The 17199-nt window shown below is 33.7% G+C and overlaps 1 protein-coding gene across 3 annotated transcripts in view; it reads right to left on the bottom strand.

The window, feature by feature from the left end:
- The window catches only part of LOC127698941 (uncharacterized), a 278817-nt gene that overhangs the window by 191405 nt on the left and 70213 nt on the right, over positions 1-17199 (bottom strand). For all 3 annotated transcript variants that reach the window (XM_052202712.1, XM_052202711.1, XM_052202710.1), the window contains exon 3: positions 13395-13579. In XM_052202712.1, coding sequence (XP_052058672.1) covers positions 13395-13579 — 185 coding nt within the window. The remainder of the gene's footprint in view (positions 1-13394; positions 13580-17199) is intronic.

Below are 17199 nucleotides of genomic sequence, written 5' to 3'. Positions count from 1 at the left end.
AGCTAGTTCAAAGCCAATTACAACAAATAAATAAATCATGTTCTCCTAAATTGAAGTATCAATCATTACACATCAAACAGATTTAGTGTAAAGACATCATAAACAGTCGGAAAAATGACCTACCTTGTGCAATGCCAAAATATAAGTAAATAGTATCGATATATAGGCTGTTGGGGTTTAGAGTTTTCCAAAAATGTCTTACAGGAGAATTTGGACATACAATTCTGAAAAATCCTGTGAAAGGTCAGATGCTACAATATGGTGTGAATATTGTATTTCTGATCCCTTTGAGAATTTTTTGTTGATAACTGAAAAAGAAAATTCTCTTCAAATATCATTTTTTTAGAGGGGGGTAAAAAAAAAATGTTTTTGGGGGGTTAATAAAAAATTTGGGATGGGGGGGGTCAATTTTTTTTCCTCAAGATTTAAGAAATTGTCAATTTTGCAAAGAAAAAAATTGGGGGTCACAATTTATTTTGCTAATTCTTTGTATATAGTCTCAAAACAGATTTACTAAGTATTGCGCAACAGCACAGTGTATTGCACAACATCAAGAAATCTTCAATTTAATATAAATTCAAATCATACAACCAATTTCAAGTTCTTTGACACATTTATTCTGTGTCAGAAACCTATAATGTGTCAAATATTTAATTACAATCCAAATTCAGACCTGTATCAAGCGCGAATAATGTGTCCATTTTTGCCCCAACTGTTCAGGGTTGGACCTTTGCGGTCGTATCCAGCTGCGCTTGGCGAAGCAGTTTATTCCATTTGTAAAGGAGCATAACTCTAGAACAGTTATAGTGACGCAACTTGATCTGTGTTTTGTGGTAATAAGCATTGTGTACGAGTTTCATAACATTTGGTTGAGGCAAACTAAAGTTAGAGAACGGAAACCAATTTTGGGATGTACGGATGGACGTACGGACGGACGTACAGACGGACAAGGGTAAAACTTAATGCCCCCTCCGCTATGGCAGAGGCATAAATATTCTAGTAGAGTAAGTAATGTAAATTCAGAAATTATTTGAGGTTTTTATAATTGGGAATAATGCGACTGGGTGAGTAACGCAATAATTAGAGCTTGCATTCTGATATCTGATACATATATATATATATGTATGCAGATTTTCCTGAATCGCAATAATTAATCACATATTTTTGTCCTTTCTTCAAAAATCTCAATAAATAAATGCACACAATAATTTCTGAATTTACAGAGCTCAAAGGTCACTGCCCAATATTAAGGTGAACTTGTCAGTAGGTACATAAGCACTAAACATTTCTACATAAATGTAAATGTATACATTAAGAAACTAGAAAACTGACACATCAGTAAGGGCACATTGTGAAAATTTCTAGGTTTGGCACAGAAGCAAATAATTTATACTGATCCAAACAAACCAATGCATGTTCATGGGGTATCATTTTTTTTGTAAATTTTGACACCAGGAAATAATTCAGGATATGTTCTCTATAAATATCAAGTTTCATTAAAATCAAATCACTGCATTTCGGGAGTCATTTTAAAAAAAGCAGCTGACGGATAACTTTTGACTCAGGGAATGAATTTGGAATAGCATATAACATATTGTTTCTATACATTTTTGATCAATTTTCGTTTAAATCAAAGCACAAAAACATGTTTCTCAAATTTCTCGTGTGGTTTTTTTACCAGAATTTTTCAAGTCATAAAATCATGATTATACCTATAGATATTTTTTCATAAAAACATGTGTCTCAAAATTTGTTTTAAATCATAGCACAATAAAATGCTTCGCTGGGCGCAGCTTGATACGACCGCAGAGGTCGAACCCTGAACAGTTGGGGCAAGTATGGACACAACATTTAAGCTTGATACAGCTCTGAATTTGGATTGTGATTAAATATTTGACACAGCATAGGTTTCTGACACAGAAAGAATGTGGTCTAAGAACTTGAATTTTTTTAATTTACCTATTATGGTCCAATGTCCAAAATCAAAATACATGGTTAGATTCAGCATATCAAAGAACCCCATATATTCAATTTTTGTTGAAATCAAACAAAGTTTAATTTTGGACCCCAACTTGGACAAACTTGAAAACTGGTCCCATAATCAAAAATCTAAACACATGTTTAGATTCAGCATATCAAAGTACCCCAAGAATTCAATTTTTGTTTAAATCAAACAAAGTTTAATTTTGGACCCTTTGGACCTTAATGTAGACCAATTTAAAAAACGGGACCCAAAATTAAAAATCTAAAAACACGGTTAGATTTGGCATATCAAAGAACCCCAATAATTCAATTTTTGATGAAATCAAACAAAGTTTAATTTTGGACCCTTTTGACCTCAATATGAACCAATTTGATAGCGGGTCCACAAAATAAAAAATCTAAATACATGGTAAGATTCAGCATATCAAAGAACCCCATATATTCAATTTTTGTTGAAATCAAACAAAGTTTAATTTTGGACCCCAATTTGGACCAACTTGAAAACTGGGCCAAAAATCTTAAATCTAAATACATGTTTAGATTCAGCATATCAAAGAACCCCATATATTCAATTTTTGTTGAAATCAAACAAAGTTTAATTTTGGACCCCAACTTGGACCAACTTGAAAACTGGTCCCATAATCAAAAATCTAAACACATGTTTAGATTCAGCATATCAAAGAACCCCAAAAATTCAATTTTTGTTAAAATCAAACTAAGTTTAATTTTGGACCCTTTGGACCTTAATGTAGACCAATTTAAAAAACAGGACCCAAAATTAAAAATCTAAATACACGGTTAGATTTGGCATATCAAAGAACCCCAATAATTAAATTTTTGATGAAATCAAACAAAGTTTAATTTTGGACCCTTTTGACCTCAATATGAACCAATTTGATAGCGGGCCCACAAATAAAAAATCTAAATACATGGTAAGATTCAGCATATCAAAGAACCCCATATATTCAATTTTTGTTGAAATCAAACAAAGTTTAATTTTGGACCCCAATTTGGACCAACTTGAAAACTGGGCCAAAAGTCTAAAATCTAAATACATGTTTAGATTCAGCATATCAAAGAACCCCATATATTCAATTTTTGTTGAAATCAAACAAAGTTTAATTTTGGACCCCAACTTGGACCAACTTGAAAACTGGGCCCATAATCAAAAATCTAAACACATGTTTAGATTCAGCATATCAAAGAACCCCAATAATTCAATTTTTGTTAAAATCAAACTAAGTTTAATTTTGGACCCTTTGGACCTTAATGTAGACCAATTTAAAAACAGGACCCAAAATTAAAAATCTAAATACACGGTTAGATTTGGCATATCAAAGAACCCCAATAATTCAATTTTTGATGAAATCAAACAAAGTTTAATTTTGGACCCTTTTGAACTCAATATGAACCAATTTGATAGCGGGTCCACAAATAAAAAATCTAAATACATGGTTAGATTCAGCATATCAAAGAACCCCAAGAATTCAATTTTTGATGAAATCAAACAAAGTTTAATTTTGGACCCTTTTGACCTCAATGTGGACAAAGTTGATAACGGGGCCCAAAAATCAAAAATCTAAATACATGGTTAGATTCAGCATATCAAAGAACCCCATATATTCAATTTTTGTTGAAATCAAACAAAGTTTAATTTTGGACCCCGATTTGGACCAACTTGAAAACTGGGCCCATAATCAAAAATCTAAATACATGTTTAGATTCAGCATATCAAAGAACCCTAAAAATTCAATTTTTGTTAAAATCAAACTAAGTTTAATTTTGGACCCTTTTGACCTTAATGTAGACCAATTTGAAAACGGAACCAAAAATTAAGAATCTAAATACACGGTTAGATTCGGCATATACCAATAATTCAATTTTTGATGAAATCAAACAAAGTTAAATTTTGGACCCTTTGGACCTCAGTGTGGACCAATTTAAAAACGGGGCCCAAAATCCAAAAACTTAATACACGGTTAGATTCAGCATATTAAAGAACCCCAAGAATTCAAGAATAAAACCCCATTGAAATTGATCAAGAAATAAGCAATTTATACGAAGTATCTTCTTTTGCACAATACTGTGCAATTGAATATTTCTTGCTATTGTGCAATACTGTACAATTGACAATTTCTTGCTATGGCGCAATATTGTGCTATTGGATATTTCTTGCTATTGCGCAATACTGTGCAATTGAAGATTTCTTGCTATTGCGCAATACTTATTATATAATAATTTACACATCCTGTTTGGTGTGTATCTCCTACCATATCATTATTATTTGCTTTTAAATATTAATCAGAAATAACCAACTTAAAATGGAAAATTTTAAAAGAAAAAAAAAAGGAAAAAAAGAAAAAAAAAGAAAAAAAAAAAATCCCCCCCCCCAAATTTTTTGAACCCCCTTATGATTCATCACCCCCAAACTCAATCCCAGCCTTCCCTTTGTGGTATGGTACCTTGCAGTACAATTTCAGAGAGATCCATACACTTGAACACAAGTTATTGTCTGGAAACTAGAAAAATGCTTATTTTTGGCCCCTTTGTGGCCCCCTATTCCTAAACGTTTCGGGCAATTACCCACAAACTCAATTCCAGCTTTCCCTTTGTGATATGGAACCTTGTAGTACAATTTCAGAAATATCCAAACACTTACACACAAGTTATTGTCATGAAACTAGAAAAATGCTTGTTTTTTGCCCCTTTTTTGGCCCCTAATTCCTAAAATTTTGAGGCAATTACCCCCAAAATCAATTACAGCCTCCCTTTGTGATATGGAACCTTGTGGTACAATGTCAGAGAGATCCATACACTTTCACACAAGTTATTGTCTGGAAGTTACAAAAATGCTTATTTTTGGCCCCTTTTTGGCCCCTAATTCCTTAACTGTTGGTGCCATAACCCCCAAAATCAATCCCAACCTTCCTTTCGTGGTATTGAACCTTATGGTAAAATTTCATGGAGATCCATTCACTTAAACTAAAGTTAGAGTGCGAAAACCAATGTGTCTTCGGACGACGCCGGACGACGCCAGACGACGACGACGACGCCAACGTCATACCAATATACGACCAAAAAATTTTCAATTTTTGCGGTCGTATAAAAAGGTGTTTCTCATGATTATTTTTTTACTGCAAATTTTCTTGTAGCATTTTATCATAATTATTATAAAAATAAGAAGATGATTGCCAATGAGACAACTCTCCACCAGAGACAAAATTACCTAGAAGTTAAGCAACTATAGGTCACTGTACCGTGTAAGGCCTTCAACAATGAGCAAAACCCATACCACATAGCAAGCTATAAATGGCCCCAAAATGACAAAGATAAAACAATTCAAATGAGATAACAATAACAGCCTGATTTAAGTACAAAACAATAAAAAAAAATGGGGAATGTGTCCATGGGAAACAGATGATGCCCCCGCTTGCATATCATATAGTTATAAAGGGACATAACTGAAGAACGGTAAAAGTGACACTACCCAAATTTGTACTTGATCTGAGTTTTGTGGTAATAAGCATTGTTTGTAAGTTTCATAACATTTAGTTGAGGCAAACTTAAGTTAGAGAACGAAAACGAAAAATTCAGCAATTTTTCCATTTGTAAAGGGACATAACTCTAGAACGTTAAAAGTGACCGTCGTCCGAAGACACATTTGGTTTCCGGACAATAACTTGAGTTTAAGTGAATGGATCTCTAAGAATTTTTACCAGAAGGTTCAATACCACAAAAGGAAGGTTGGGATTGATTTTGAGGGTTATGGTACCAACAGTTTAGAAATGAGGGGCCAAAAAGGGGCCAAAAACAAGCATTTTTGTAGTTTCTGGACATTGGAACTTGATCTGTGTTTTGTGGTAATTAGCATTGTGCATAAGTTTCAAAACATTTGGTTGAGGCAAACTAGTTAGCGAACGGAAACGAAAAATTCAGCAATTTTTCCATTTGTAAAAAGGGCATAACTCTACAACGGTAAAGTGATGCCACCAAAATTCAAACTTGATCTGTGTTTTGTGGTAATAAGCATTGTGTATAAGTTTCATAACATTTGGATGAGGCAAACTTAAGTTAGAGAACGGAAACTAAAAATTTTGCAATTTTTCCATTTATAAAGGGGCATAACTCTAGAACAGTTAAAACGATGCCACCAAAATTCAAACTTGATCTGTGTTTTGTGGAAATAAGCATTGTGTATAAGTTTCATAACATTTGGTTGAGGCAAACTCAAGTAAGAGAACGGAAACCAATGTTGGGACGTACGGACGGACGGATGTACGTACGTACGTACAGACAGACAAGGGTAAAACTTAATGCCCCCACCGCTACAGCGGGGGCATAAAAATTCAGCAATTTTTCAATTTGTAAAGGGGCATAACTCTACAACGGTAAAGTGATGCCACCAAAATTCAAATTTGATCTGTGTTTTATGGTAATAAGCATTGTGTATAAGTTTCAAAACATTTGGTTGAGGCAAACTAAAGTTAGAGAACGGAAACGAAAAATTCAGCAATTTTTCCATTTGTAAAAAGGGCATAACTCTACAACGGTAAAGTGACGCCACCAAAATTCAAACTTGATCTGTGTTTTGTGGTAATAAGCATTGTGTATAAGTTTCATAATATTTGGTTGAGGCAAAACAAAGGTAGAGAACGGAAACCAATTTTAGGACGTACTGACGTACGGACGGACAGACTGACAGACGGGGGCATAAAAAATGATATACAGCAACAAACTACCACTGAAATACAGGCTCCTGACTTGGGACAGGCACATACATAATGGTGGGGTATAGCATTGTTTGGGGGCACGCCGCCCTCCTTTAACCTAGGATAGTGGTGTAACAGCACAACATTATATAATAAAAGAAGAATGTGATTGAGGACACGTATGCCCCCCTCAAACTTTGCAATTTTTCAAGTTAAAAAGGGGCATAACTCTAAAACGGTAAATGACTCACTGCCAAAATTAGAAATCTGTCTGTGAGATTTGGTTCTTAGCATTGTGTATGAGTTTCATAAAATTTGAATACTGAAATTTAAAGTTAGCAATTTTCTAAGTTATAAAGGGGCATAACTCTAGAACAATAAGTGACTCACTGCCCAAATTCGAACTCTGTCTGAAAGTTTTGGTTCTGAGAATTGTTTATGAGCTTCATAAAATTTAGATGAGGAAAACATAAGTTATTCATAAAATTTAGATGAGGAAAACATAAGTTAGAGTGAGGAAAAGAAATAATTAGCAATTTTCCAAGTTATAAAGGGGCATAACAGGGGCGGATCCAGAAATGTGTCAGGTGGAGGCCACCTTACAAACTCTCATAAAAATTCAATTTTGTTTTATTGATAATAATGTCATGAAAATAATAACAATTAAATCAAATGGTTAAACAGGACTTACAAAAATTGATTCTAATTTCTTTTTCGTGGATTCAAACATGTCAATGATCACATCTATTTCAAATGTAAATTATCATGCACCAGCATCAGTGCATCAACAAAAGTTTGTATATCAACTGTCTTTTTCTCAATATTGTCAAGGAAAAGTTGTGCTTTGGCTCTTGCCCCAGCGTGGCCCTTTTGACAAGGTTCGTCATCCTGGCCGAAATGTTCGTTTAGTCTAGTACAAGCATGTGCCATATCAGTTAATGGTTTGTATGCTAGGGTTTCCAAATTGTCAACCCTGACTAGAGCACAACATATACAATAAGCTCTTTCTTTTGAAGGAGAGTACAAAAGTCTGTCATATCTAATCAGCCAATTTCTCTGAAACAGTCTGTTCTTTCCTACATATTTCTTTATGGGAAAGTTATAGTTTGTTCCTGGTTGAAAATGATTCCTTATCAAATTAAATGTTTGTTAATTTGTTATTTGACATGTTGATTGCTTCACAAGCCTAATGTCATTTATACCTATATGCATGTCGGGTTTGTTTCATGGTTACTATCACCATTATTGCACGTATCAATGCTAGGTCCATTATGAGTCATTGGTACTTCAGAAGGGGCTGATTAGTGCCTTTTTCTGAAGGAAAGAAGGTAAAAGTTACAAAAAATGTAAAATGCTCGACAATTGATAGAATGGGGTATATAGGTTAAAGAATGTTTATAAAACTCAAAACGAACGAAAAATATTTGAAATTTGGCAACCATTAATCGTCGAGGAAAGTTGCCATACAAATTTAAACTTTTAAAATTAGATAAACGTAATATAAATCAAACTATTAATTACCTACTGAAAACATACAAGTTTGAGGACTGTCTATTCAGTTAGAAACCTCACATCAAAGGAATTGAAGAAGTAATTAACCATGATTGCTGATTATATGTTCATTGTATAAACATATATGTGAAGGTACATGTATTTCACCTTAAGGCAATTAATGTCAACTTTATTACCAGTGATAGACAAATTGATAAAGTAATCAAAATATTACATTAAAATGCACATGGTGAACCATTTTTTCCAACCCCCAGGGGAGGTCATGTGCAACTGGTGACCACCCCTTGGATCCGCCTCTGCATAACTCTATAACAGTAAGTGACTCGGTGCCCAAATTGGAACTACTCTGGTTCTTAGCATTGTAAATGAGTTTCATAAAATTTGGATGTAAAAAACTTAAGTTAGAGTGCGGAAAACGAAAATGGAACAGAAGGAAAGACAGACAGATGGAAAGACCGACGGTGGAAAAACGAATCGACGGCAGGACGGACAGTCAAGGGTAACACTTAATGCCCCATTGCCTACCAGGGGGCGGGGCTAAAAATAGGTTGAAAAGGGCTTACATTTTTGCACTGTCCCAAGTCAGGAACATCTAGCTTTTAGTAGTCTTGTGTGTTTTTAAAATTTTGGTTCATTTGTATGTTTCAAAGTTTAGTGTGGCATCCATTTCATTGAACTAGTATACATTATTGTCTAGGGGCCAGCAGAAACCTGCCTCCGGGTGCGGCATTGAAGGCGGTGAAAGTGGCGCCACCAAAATTCGAACTTGATATGTGTTTAGCGCTAATAAGCATTGTATATAAGTTTCATAACATTTGGTTCAGGCAAACTAAAGTTAGAGAATGGAAACCAATTTCGGGACTGACAGACAGACAAGCGAAAAAAATATAATTCTTTTTTTAGTAACAGTGACACTGAGTTTGGCCTTTAGAACCCCTAAATCCAAGTATTCTTCCCCTGCCCTATATCTAACATTGGTATAAGTTTAATTTTAATTAAGAAAGGGAAACTCAAGATTCCATCCTGGAAGTAGTTGTTTCTGACAAACTGTGAGACAAAGTAGTCTACCGGTATATGCTTCCAAAATAAACATAGATATGTTCCAACTAGAGGCTCTCAAGAGCCTGTGTCGCTCACCTGTATTACTGATGCTTTGGAAATCATGTAAAATAAGGTTAAAATCATAATTAATAGTATTAGATATCAGATATTATTAATGATATCTAAGATTATAACAAAAAACTGCATTCTTTTCTGTAAAATTACTAACTCAGGGGCAGCAACCCAACAACGGGCTGTCGGATTCATCTGAAAATTTCAGGGCAGATAAATCTAAATCTGATGAACATTTTTGCCACCTGTCAGATTTGCTCTAAATGCTTTAGTTTCAGAGATATAAACCAAAAACTGCATTTTACCCCTATGTTCTATTATTAACCAAGTCGGCCATGATGGTTGGAAGGCGGGGTCATCGGAAAAATTTTTTAAACTAGATACCCTAATAATGATTATGGCCAAGTAGGGTTAAATTTGTCACAGAAGATTTTTGTAAAAGATTACAAAAATTTACGAAAAATTGTTAAAAATTGACTATAAAGGGCAATAACTCCTAAAGGGATAGACTGACAATTTTGGTCATGAGACTTATTTGTAGATCTTACTTTGCTGAACATTATTGCTGTTTACAGTTTATCTCTATCTATAATAATATTCAAGATAATAACCAAAAACTGCAAAATTTCCTTAAAATTACCAATTCAGGGGCAGCAACCCAACAACAGGTTGTCAGATTTGTCTGAAAATTTCAGAGCAGATAGATGTTGACCTGATAATCAGTTTTACCCTATTTCAGATTTACTCTAAATGCTTTGGTTTCAGAAATATAAACCAATAAAATGCTCCGCAGGGCGCAGCTTGATACAACCGCAGAGATCGAACCCTGAACAGTTGGGGCAAGTATGGACAGAACATTCAAGCTTGATACAGCTTTGCATTTGGATTGTGATTAAATATTTGACACAGCATAGGTTTCTGACACAGAATGAATGTGGTCTAAGAACTTAAAAATTTTAAATTGGACATTCACCTATTATGGTCCAATATCCAAAATCTAAATACATGGTTAGATTCAGCATATCAAAGAACCCCAAGAATTCAATTTTTGATGAAATCAAATAAACTTTAATTTTGGACCCTTTTGACCTCAATGTGGACAAAGTTGATAACGGTGCCCAAAAATCAAAAATCTAAATACATGGTTAGATTCAGCATATCAAAGAACCCCATATATTCAATTTTTGTTGAAATCAAACAAAGTTTAATTTTGGACCCCGATTTGGACCAACTTGAAAACTGGGCCCATAATCAAAAATCTAAATACATGTTTTTTTTCTTTTAAAATTTTCCATTTTAAGTTGGTTATTTCTGATTTATATTTAAAAGCAAATAATAATGATATGGTAGGAGATACACACCAAACAGGATGTGTAAATTATTATATAATAAGTATTGTGCAATAGCAAGAAATTTTCAATTGCACAGTATTGCATAATAGCAAGAAGTCTTCAATTGCACAGTATTGCGCAATAGCAAGAAATCTTCAATTGCACAGTATTGCGCAATAGCAAGAAATATCCAATAGCACAATATTGCGCAATAGCAAGAAATTGTCAATTGTACAGTATTGCGCAATAGCAAGAAATATTTAATTGCACAGTATTGTGCAAAAGAAGATACTTCGTATAAATTGCTTATTTCTTGATCAATTTCAATGGGGTTTTATTCTTGAATTCTTGGGGTTCTTTAATATGCTGAATCTAACCGTGTATTTAGTTTTTGGATTTTGGGCCCCGTTTTTAAATTGGTCCACATTGAGGTCCAAAGGGTCCAAAATTAAACTTTGTTTGATTTCATCAAAAATTGAATTATTGGGGTTCTTTGATATGCCGAATCTAACCGTGTATTTAGATTCTTAATTTTTGGTTCCGTTTCCAAATTGGTCTACATTAAGGTCCAAAGGGTCCAAAATTAAACTTAGTTTGATTTTAACAGAAATTGAATTCTTAGGGTTCTTTGATGTGTAAAAGAAAAAAAAGGAAAAAAAAAAAAAATCCCCCCCCCAAATTTTTTGAACCCCCTTATGATTCATCACCCCCAAACTCAATCCCAGCCTTCCCTTTGTGGTATGGTACCTTGCAGTACAATTTCAGAGAGATCCATACACTTGAACACAAGTTATTGTCTGGAAACTAGAAAAATGTGTTTTTTGGCCCCTTTTTAGCCCCAAATTCCTAAACAATTAGGGCAATTACCCCCAAACTCAAACCCAGCTTTCCCTTTGTGATATGGAACCTTGTAGTACAATATCAGAAAGATCCATACACTTACACACAAGTTATTGTCCTGAAACTAGAAAAATGCTTGTTTTTTGCCCCTTTTTGGCCCCCTAATTCCTAAAATATTGAGGCAATTACCCCCATCATCAATCCCAGCCTTCCCTTTGTGGTATGGTACCTTGCAGTACAATTTCAGAGAGATCCATACACTTGAACACAAGTTATTGTCTGGAAACTAGAAAAATGCTTATTTTTGGCCCCTTTTTGGCCCCCAATTCCTAAACGTTTCAGCAATTACCCCCAAACTCAATTCCAGCTTTTCCTTTGTGATATGGAACCTTGTAGTACAATTTCAGAAAGATCCATGCACTTACACACAAGTTATTGTCATGAAACTAGAAAAATGCTTGTTTTTTTACCCTTTTTTGGCCCCTAATTCCTAATATTTTGAGGCAATTACCCCCAAAATCAATCCCAGCATTCCTTTTGTGATATGGAACCTTGTGGTACAATGTCAGAGAGATCCATACACTAACACACAAGTTATGTCTGGAAGTTACAAAAATGCTTATTTTTGGCCCCTTTTTGGCCCCTAATTCCTGAACTGTTGGTACCATAACCCCCAAAATCAATCCCAACCTTCCTTTTGTGGTATTGAACCTTGTGGTAAAATTTCATAGAGATCCATTCACTTAAACTAAAGCTAGAGTGCAAAAACCAATGTGTCTTCGGACGACGCCGGACGACGCCAGACGACGACAGCGACGCCAACGTCATACCAATATACGACCACAAAAATTTTTTTGCTGTCGTATAAAAACTGCATTTTACCCCTATGTTCTATTTTCAACCAAGTCGGCCATGATGGTTCGAAGGCGCGGTCATCGGACAAATTTTTTGAACTAGATACCCTAATAATGATTATGGCCAAGTATGGTTAAATTTGTCTCAGTAGTTTCAGAGAAGAAGATTTTTGTAAAAGATTACAAATATTTACGAAAAATTGTTAAAAATAGACCATCAAGGGCAATAACTCCTAAAGGGGTCGACTGACAATTTTGGTCATGACGACTTATTTGTAGATCTTACTTTGCTGAACATTATTGCTGTTTACAGTTTATCTCTATCTATAATAATATTCAAGATAACCAAAAACTGCAAAATTTCCTTAAAATTACCAATTCAGGGGCAGCAACCCAATAACAAGTTGTCCCATTCATCTGAAAATTTCAGGGCAGATAGATCTTGACCTGATAAACAATATTACCCCATGTCAGATTTACTCTAAATGCTTTGGTTTCAGAGATATAAGCCAAAATCTACATTTTACCCCTATGTTCTATTTTTAGCCATGGTGGCCATCTTGGTTGGTTGGCCGGGTCACCGGACACATTTTTTAAACTAGATACCCCAATGATGATTGTTGCCAAGTTTGGTTAAATTTGACCCTGTGGTTTCAGAGGAGAAGATTTTTGTAAAAGTTAACGGACGACAGACGACGGACGCCAAGTGATGAGAAAAGCTCACTTGGCCAAAGGGCCAGGTGAGCTAAAAAGGAACTTTATAAGAAAATACTAAGGGATCAATAAAAGATCTGAAGTCAAAGAAGGACAGACAACACCGCTACCTAAAGAAGAAAAGAAGAATAGATAAGCAACAGTTCACAAATAACCACACAGAAAACAACAAACTGAGTAACACTGAAGTCACACCAAAAAAAAGGAGTCAACTCAGGTGCCTTGGAGTGTAAGCCGTATTAGCACAAGTTATTTTCATTCAATAAAACAACTAATGCAAGTCTCATATTGTTATTGTTGATAGATACTTATAGTGTTAATCATATGAAATAAATTACTTTAATTTTCTTCAATAAAGTATATAGATCCTCTACTTCATCTCCTTCAGTTGTCTTATAGTCCATTTTTATAGTTGTCGATGAACCCTCAATAGTATGACGATAAAGTGGTAATCCAATGGCTTCAGCATACAAATGAATGGCATGGTGTCCCACAGTTTGATACATATAACTATCTATCTCATCTACAGAACAAAATGACAGAAGTTATAAGTAAAGTAAATGTTTGTCTTTCTCTATAGATATCTGAATTTAACTTGCATTCCATTATGACGTGCTTATTTCACTTTGTAAACAACAGTTTGATAAAATTCTTTTTTTTTTTTAATTTTTATTATTTATAACTTCCAATTTACAACATAATATACACAAATAATAACAATATATAATATATAAATCTATTGATATTATCTAATCAAATACATCTTTTTATTAGGAAGCAATTTTTTTTTTTTCCCAATATACAAATATAAGATAAAGAGTAAAGCAGTCTGAACACCGGAGAGAGAGAGAGAAATAGAGAGAGAAAGAGAGTGAGAGAGAATAGTGTGGTGAGTTTTCAATGCAATTCATCTAGACATTGAATTCTATTTTAGTATAGTAAATACAGCATTTTCATTTGTAACATGTATAATATTAAATGTAAAGTATATACATTTTTGTACCTAACTAAGTAATCTATCAAAATTATTCCATTCTCTGAGAAACTGATGTTCACATTTGTTTTTCATAGCAATATTTTTGTCAATTGCGTAAACATATTTCATCTTCTCTTTTATTGAGTTTATTGACAGTTTTTTTTTAAAACATCTGGTATTATAAACATATTGCTTTATGGTAAGAAAAAGAGTATTTTCTGCATTGCCTTTTGATATTTTTGCAATGTTACCAAACAAAAAAACTTCTTTTGTAAATGGTACACTAATCCCATTGGTCAGAAACCAATTTTCAATCTGTTCTAATAATAATTGTGTATGTTCACATTCCCAAAATAAATGTTCTAATGTTTCAATTTCTCTATTACAAAATGTACAATTTGGATTATCATAAATCTTAATTTTATGAAGAAATTTGTTTGTAGCTAAGATTCGATGATTGAATCTATACTGTAGCCACTGTAACTTAGTGTTATTTGTGACAACAAAAGGCATTTTATAAATTTTTTTCCAATGATTTTGATCAAAGCCAAAAATTTCAGTCCATCTTAACTGACTAGTGGGAACACTTTTATTTTTATTCAAAACAATATACATATCTTTAGATCCTTTTGAACTTTGAACAAGTCTTTTAATAGCAGATGGAATTAAAGGTAGTTCTAATTTGTGATTTTTTCCCACAAATGATTTTGATGCTTGATGTATAGCAGATATAATACTATTATATCTCATGAAATTCACATTTATCTGATACATCTCTTCTAATTTTTGATGAGAGAAAAAAGTCCCATCTTCATTTACAATATCATTTATAAATCTTATACCATTTTCAAACCAATCTTTATAAAAAATAGGTTTTTTTGCTACCTTTATATTATTGTTAAGCCAGATTGGACTAGCAAGAAAGCATTCCCAACTGTCATATTCATCTTTTTCTCTGAGAAGTTGCCATGCTTTCAGAACATCTTGCAAAAATTTATTTTTGATATTTTGTTGTAATTTTTGTATATAAACACTTCCACAACCATAAAATTTTTCAAATTCTACATGAACATTTGACAAAAAAACATTCTGCCATTTGTTGTCTGTTTTAAATAATCTCCTTATCCATGTACACTTCAGTGCTAAAATAAATGCACTAAGGTTTATCATTTTGAGTCCACCATCTTCAATACCATTTTGTAAAACATCTCTCTTTATTCTATCAATTGGTGAACTCCATATAAAATTGTACATAAGTTCAATAACATTTTTTAAAATATCATCACTTGGATTTGGTAAGGATATAAACAAATGATTTAAAATAGGCAATATCAATGTCTTTACAACAGTTATTCTACCAATAACAGTAAGATTTCGTTTTGACCATTGTTTAATTACACATTTTATTTGTACAATTTTTTCATCATAATTAATTTTTACAATTCTATCAAGATTAACATCAAAGCTTATACCTAATAATTTAAAACATGTTTCCAAACCAATCTAATTTTTGATAAAATTCTTGATCTATCTTTACTTAGTGCAGACTTAGAGATGTACATATTAACCGCTGTTACAATTTTCGCCTTTATATGTAAGTCCATGATTTCAGATTATTTCTGGAAATAGACAGTGGTAAGATATTTTAGATCGACAATCGAATAATGAGGTGGTAGGAGGGGGTCCAATCTACCGTCCCTCAATAATGTCAAAATTGGATTACGGAATGTAAGGTAAATCTTGACCTGATAATCAGTTTTACCCATGTCAGATTTACTCTAAATGCTTTGGTTTCAGAGATATAAGCCAAAATCTACATTTTACCCCAATGTTCTATTTTTAGCAATGGCTGCCATCTTGGTTGGTTGGCGGGATCATTGGACAAATTTTGTAAACTAGATACCCTAATGATGATAGTGGCCAAGTTTGGTTAAATTTGGCCCAGTGGTTTCAGAGAAGATTTTTGTAAAAAGCTAACGACGACAGACGACGACGACAACGACAACAACGGACGACGGACGCCAAGTGATGAGAAAATCTCACTTGGCCCTTTGGGCCAGGTGAGCTAAAAAATGGCTATATTTCGTATTTAATTACCATAAACGAATTCAGTGTCGAAATTTCAGTGAGGCAATTGCCTCACTTGCCTCAATGGTAGTTACGGCCTTGTAGTCACTAAACCATGAAAATAAGGTCAAGGACAATGGACATATGACAGATGGGAACTTCATAACATAAGGCATCTATATACAAAGTATGAAGCATCCAGGTCTTCCACCTTCTAAAATATAAAGTTTTTAAGTAGTTAGTTAATGCCGCCGTGACCACCACCGCCGCTGGATCACTATCCCTATGTCGAGCTTTCTGCGACAAAAAACAAAAGAAGTAACAAATTAACAAACAAAGAAAACTATTATTTTTCAATTTTAGTCCATTTTACAGAAATTTGACAATCACTTTCTCAATTTTACTGGATCACTGAAAAGTTCATGCGACTCCCGTTTTCGGAACCTGGATGCATCACTTATTTGTCTTTTGAGTTTTTATGTCTTTGTCTTGGTCAATTGGCTGCTGATTCGTGAATGAATATATTTAAGTCTGTGTGTTCATCTTTGTGGTTGTAATTCGGGTATTTTGCTTTTTTTGTGAACAAATGTCTGAATTTTCATTTGATTATTTAAACGTTTTTTTTCATATATATAGCAACGAAGTTATTATTTGTGAATGTGAACACAGAACAAAATATTTTGTATCATAAATGTAAACACAAATGAAGAATATGTATAAAGACGAATTCTTTTTTCGGCAATGTGTTAAAAATTGTATTGTATGTCATTCAGTTATAAACAATTGAAAACACATAGTAGTCCATCATGCATTGCAACTCATTCAGTGGATTGGTGAGTCAATCGCCCAGTAAAAAATGCATTATTTGTAAACAAATACTGATTCATGTATTGGTGGAATCATTAGAATGCTAAATATTGCATATACGTATAAGGAAATCAGATTCAGATCCATTATTTTGAAAAGGAGGGGGGAGGAAACTAGACAATGTTAGTAGGACAAGTAAAAAATCTATGCATTAAGCAAGTATGAAGCTCCCTAAGGGGGGACATCTTACCCCCCTCCCCCACTTAAATCCGCCTCTGGAATTGTCCCGACCT

This window comes from Mytilus californianus, unplaced genomic scaffold (genome assembly GCF_021869535.1).
Source record: "Mytilus californianus isolate M0D057914Y unplaced genomic scaffold, xbMytCali1.0.p SCAF_4, whole genome shotgun sequence".
Classification (NCBI taxonomy): Eukaryota; Metazoa; Mollusca; class Bivalvia; order Mytilida; family Mytilidae; genus Mytilus; species Mytilus californianus.
Note: the sequence above shows the minus strand (reverse complement) of the source record. Positions and strands in the feature narration are given on the sequence as shown.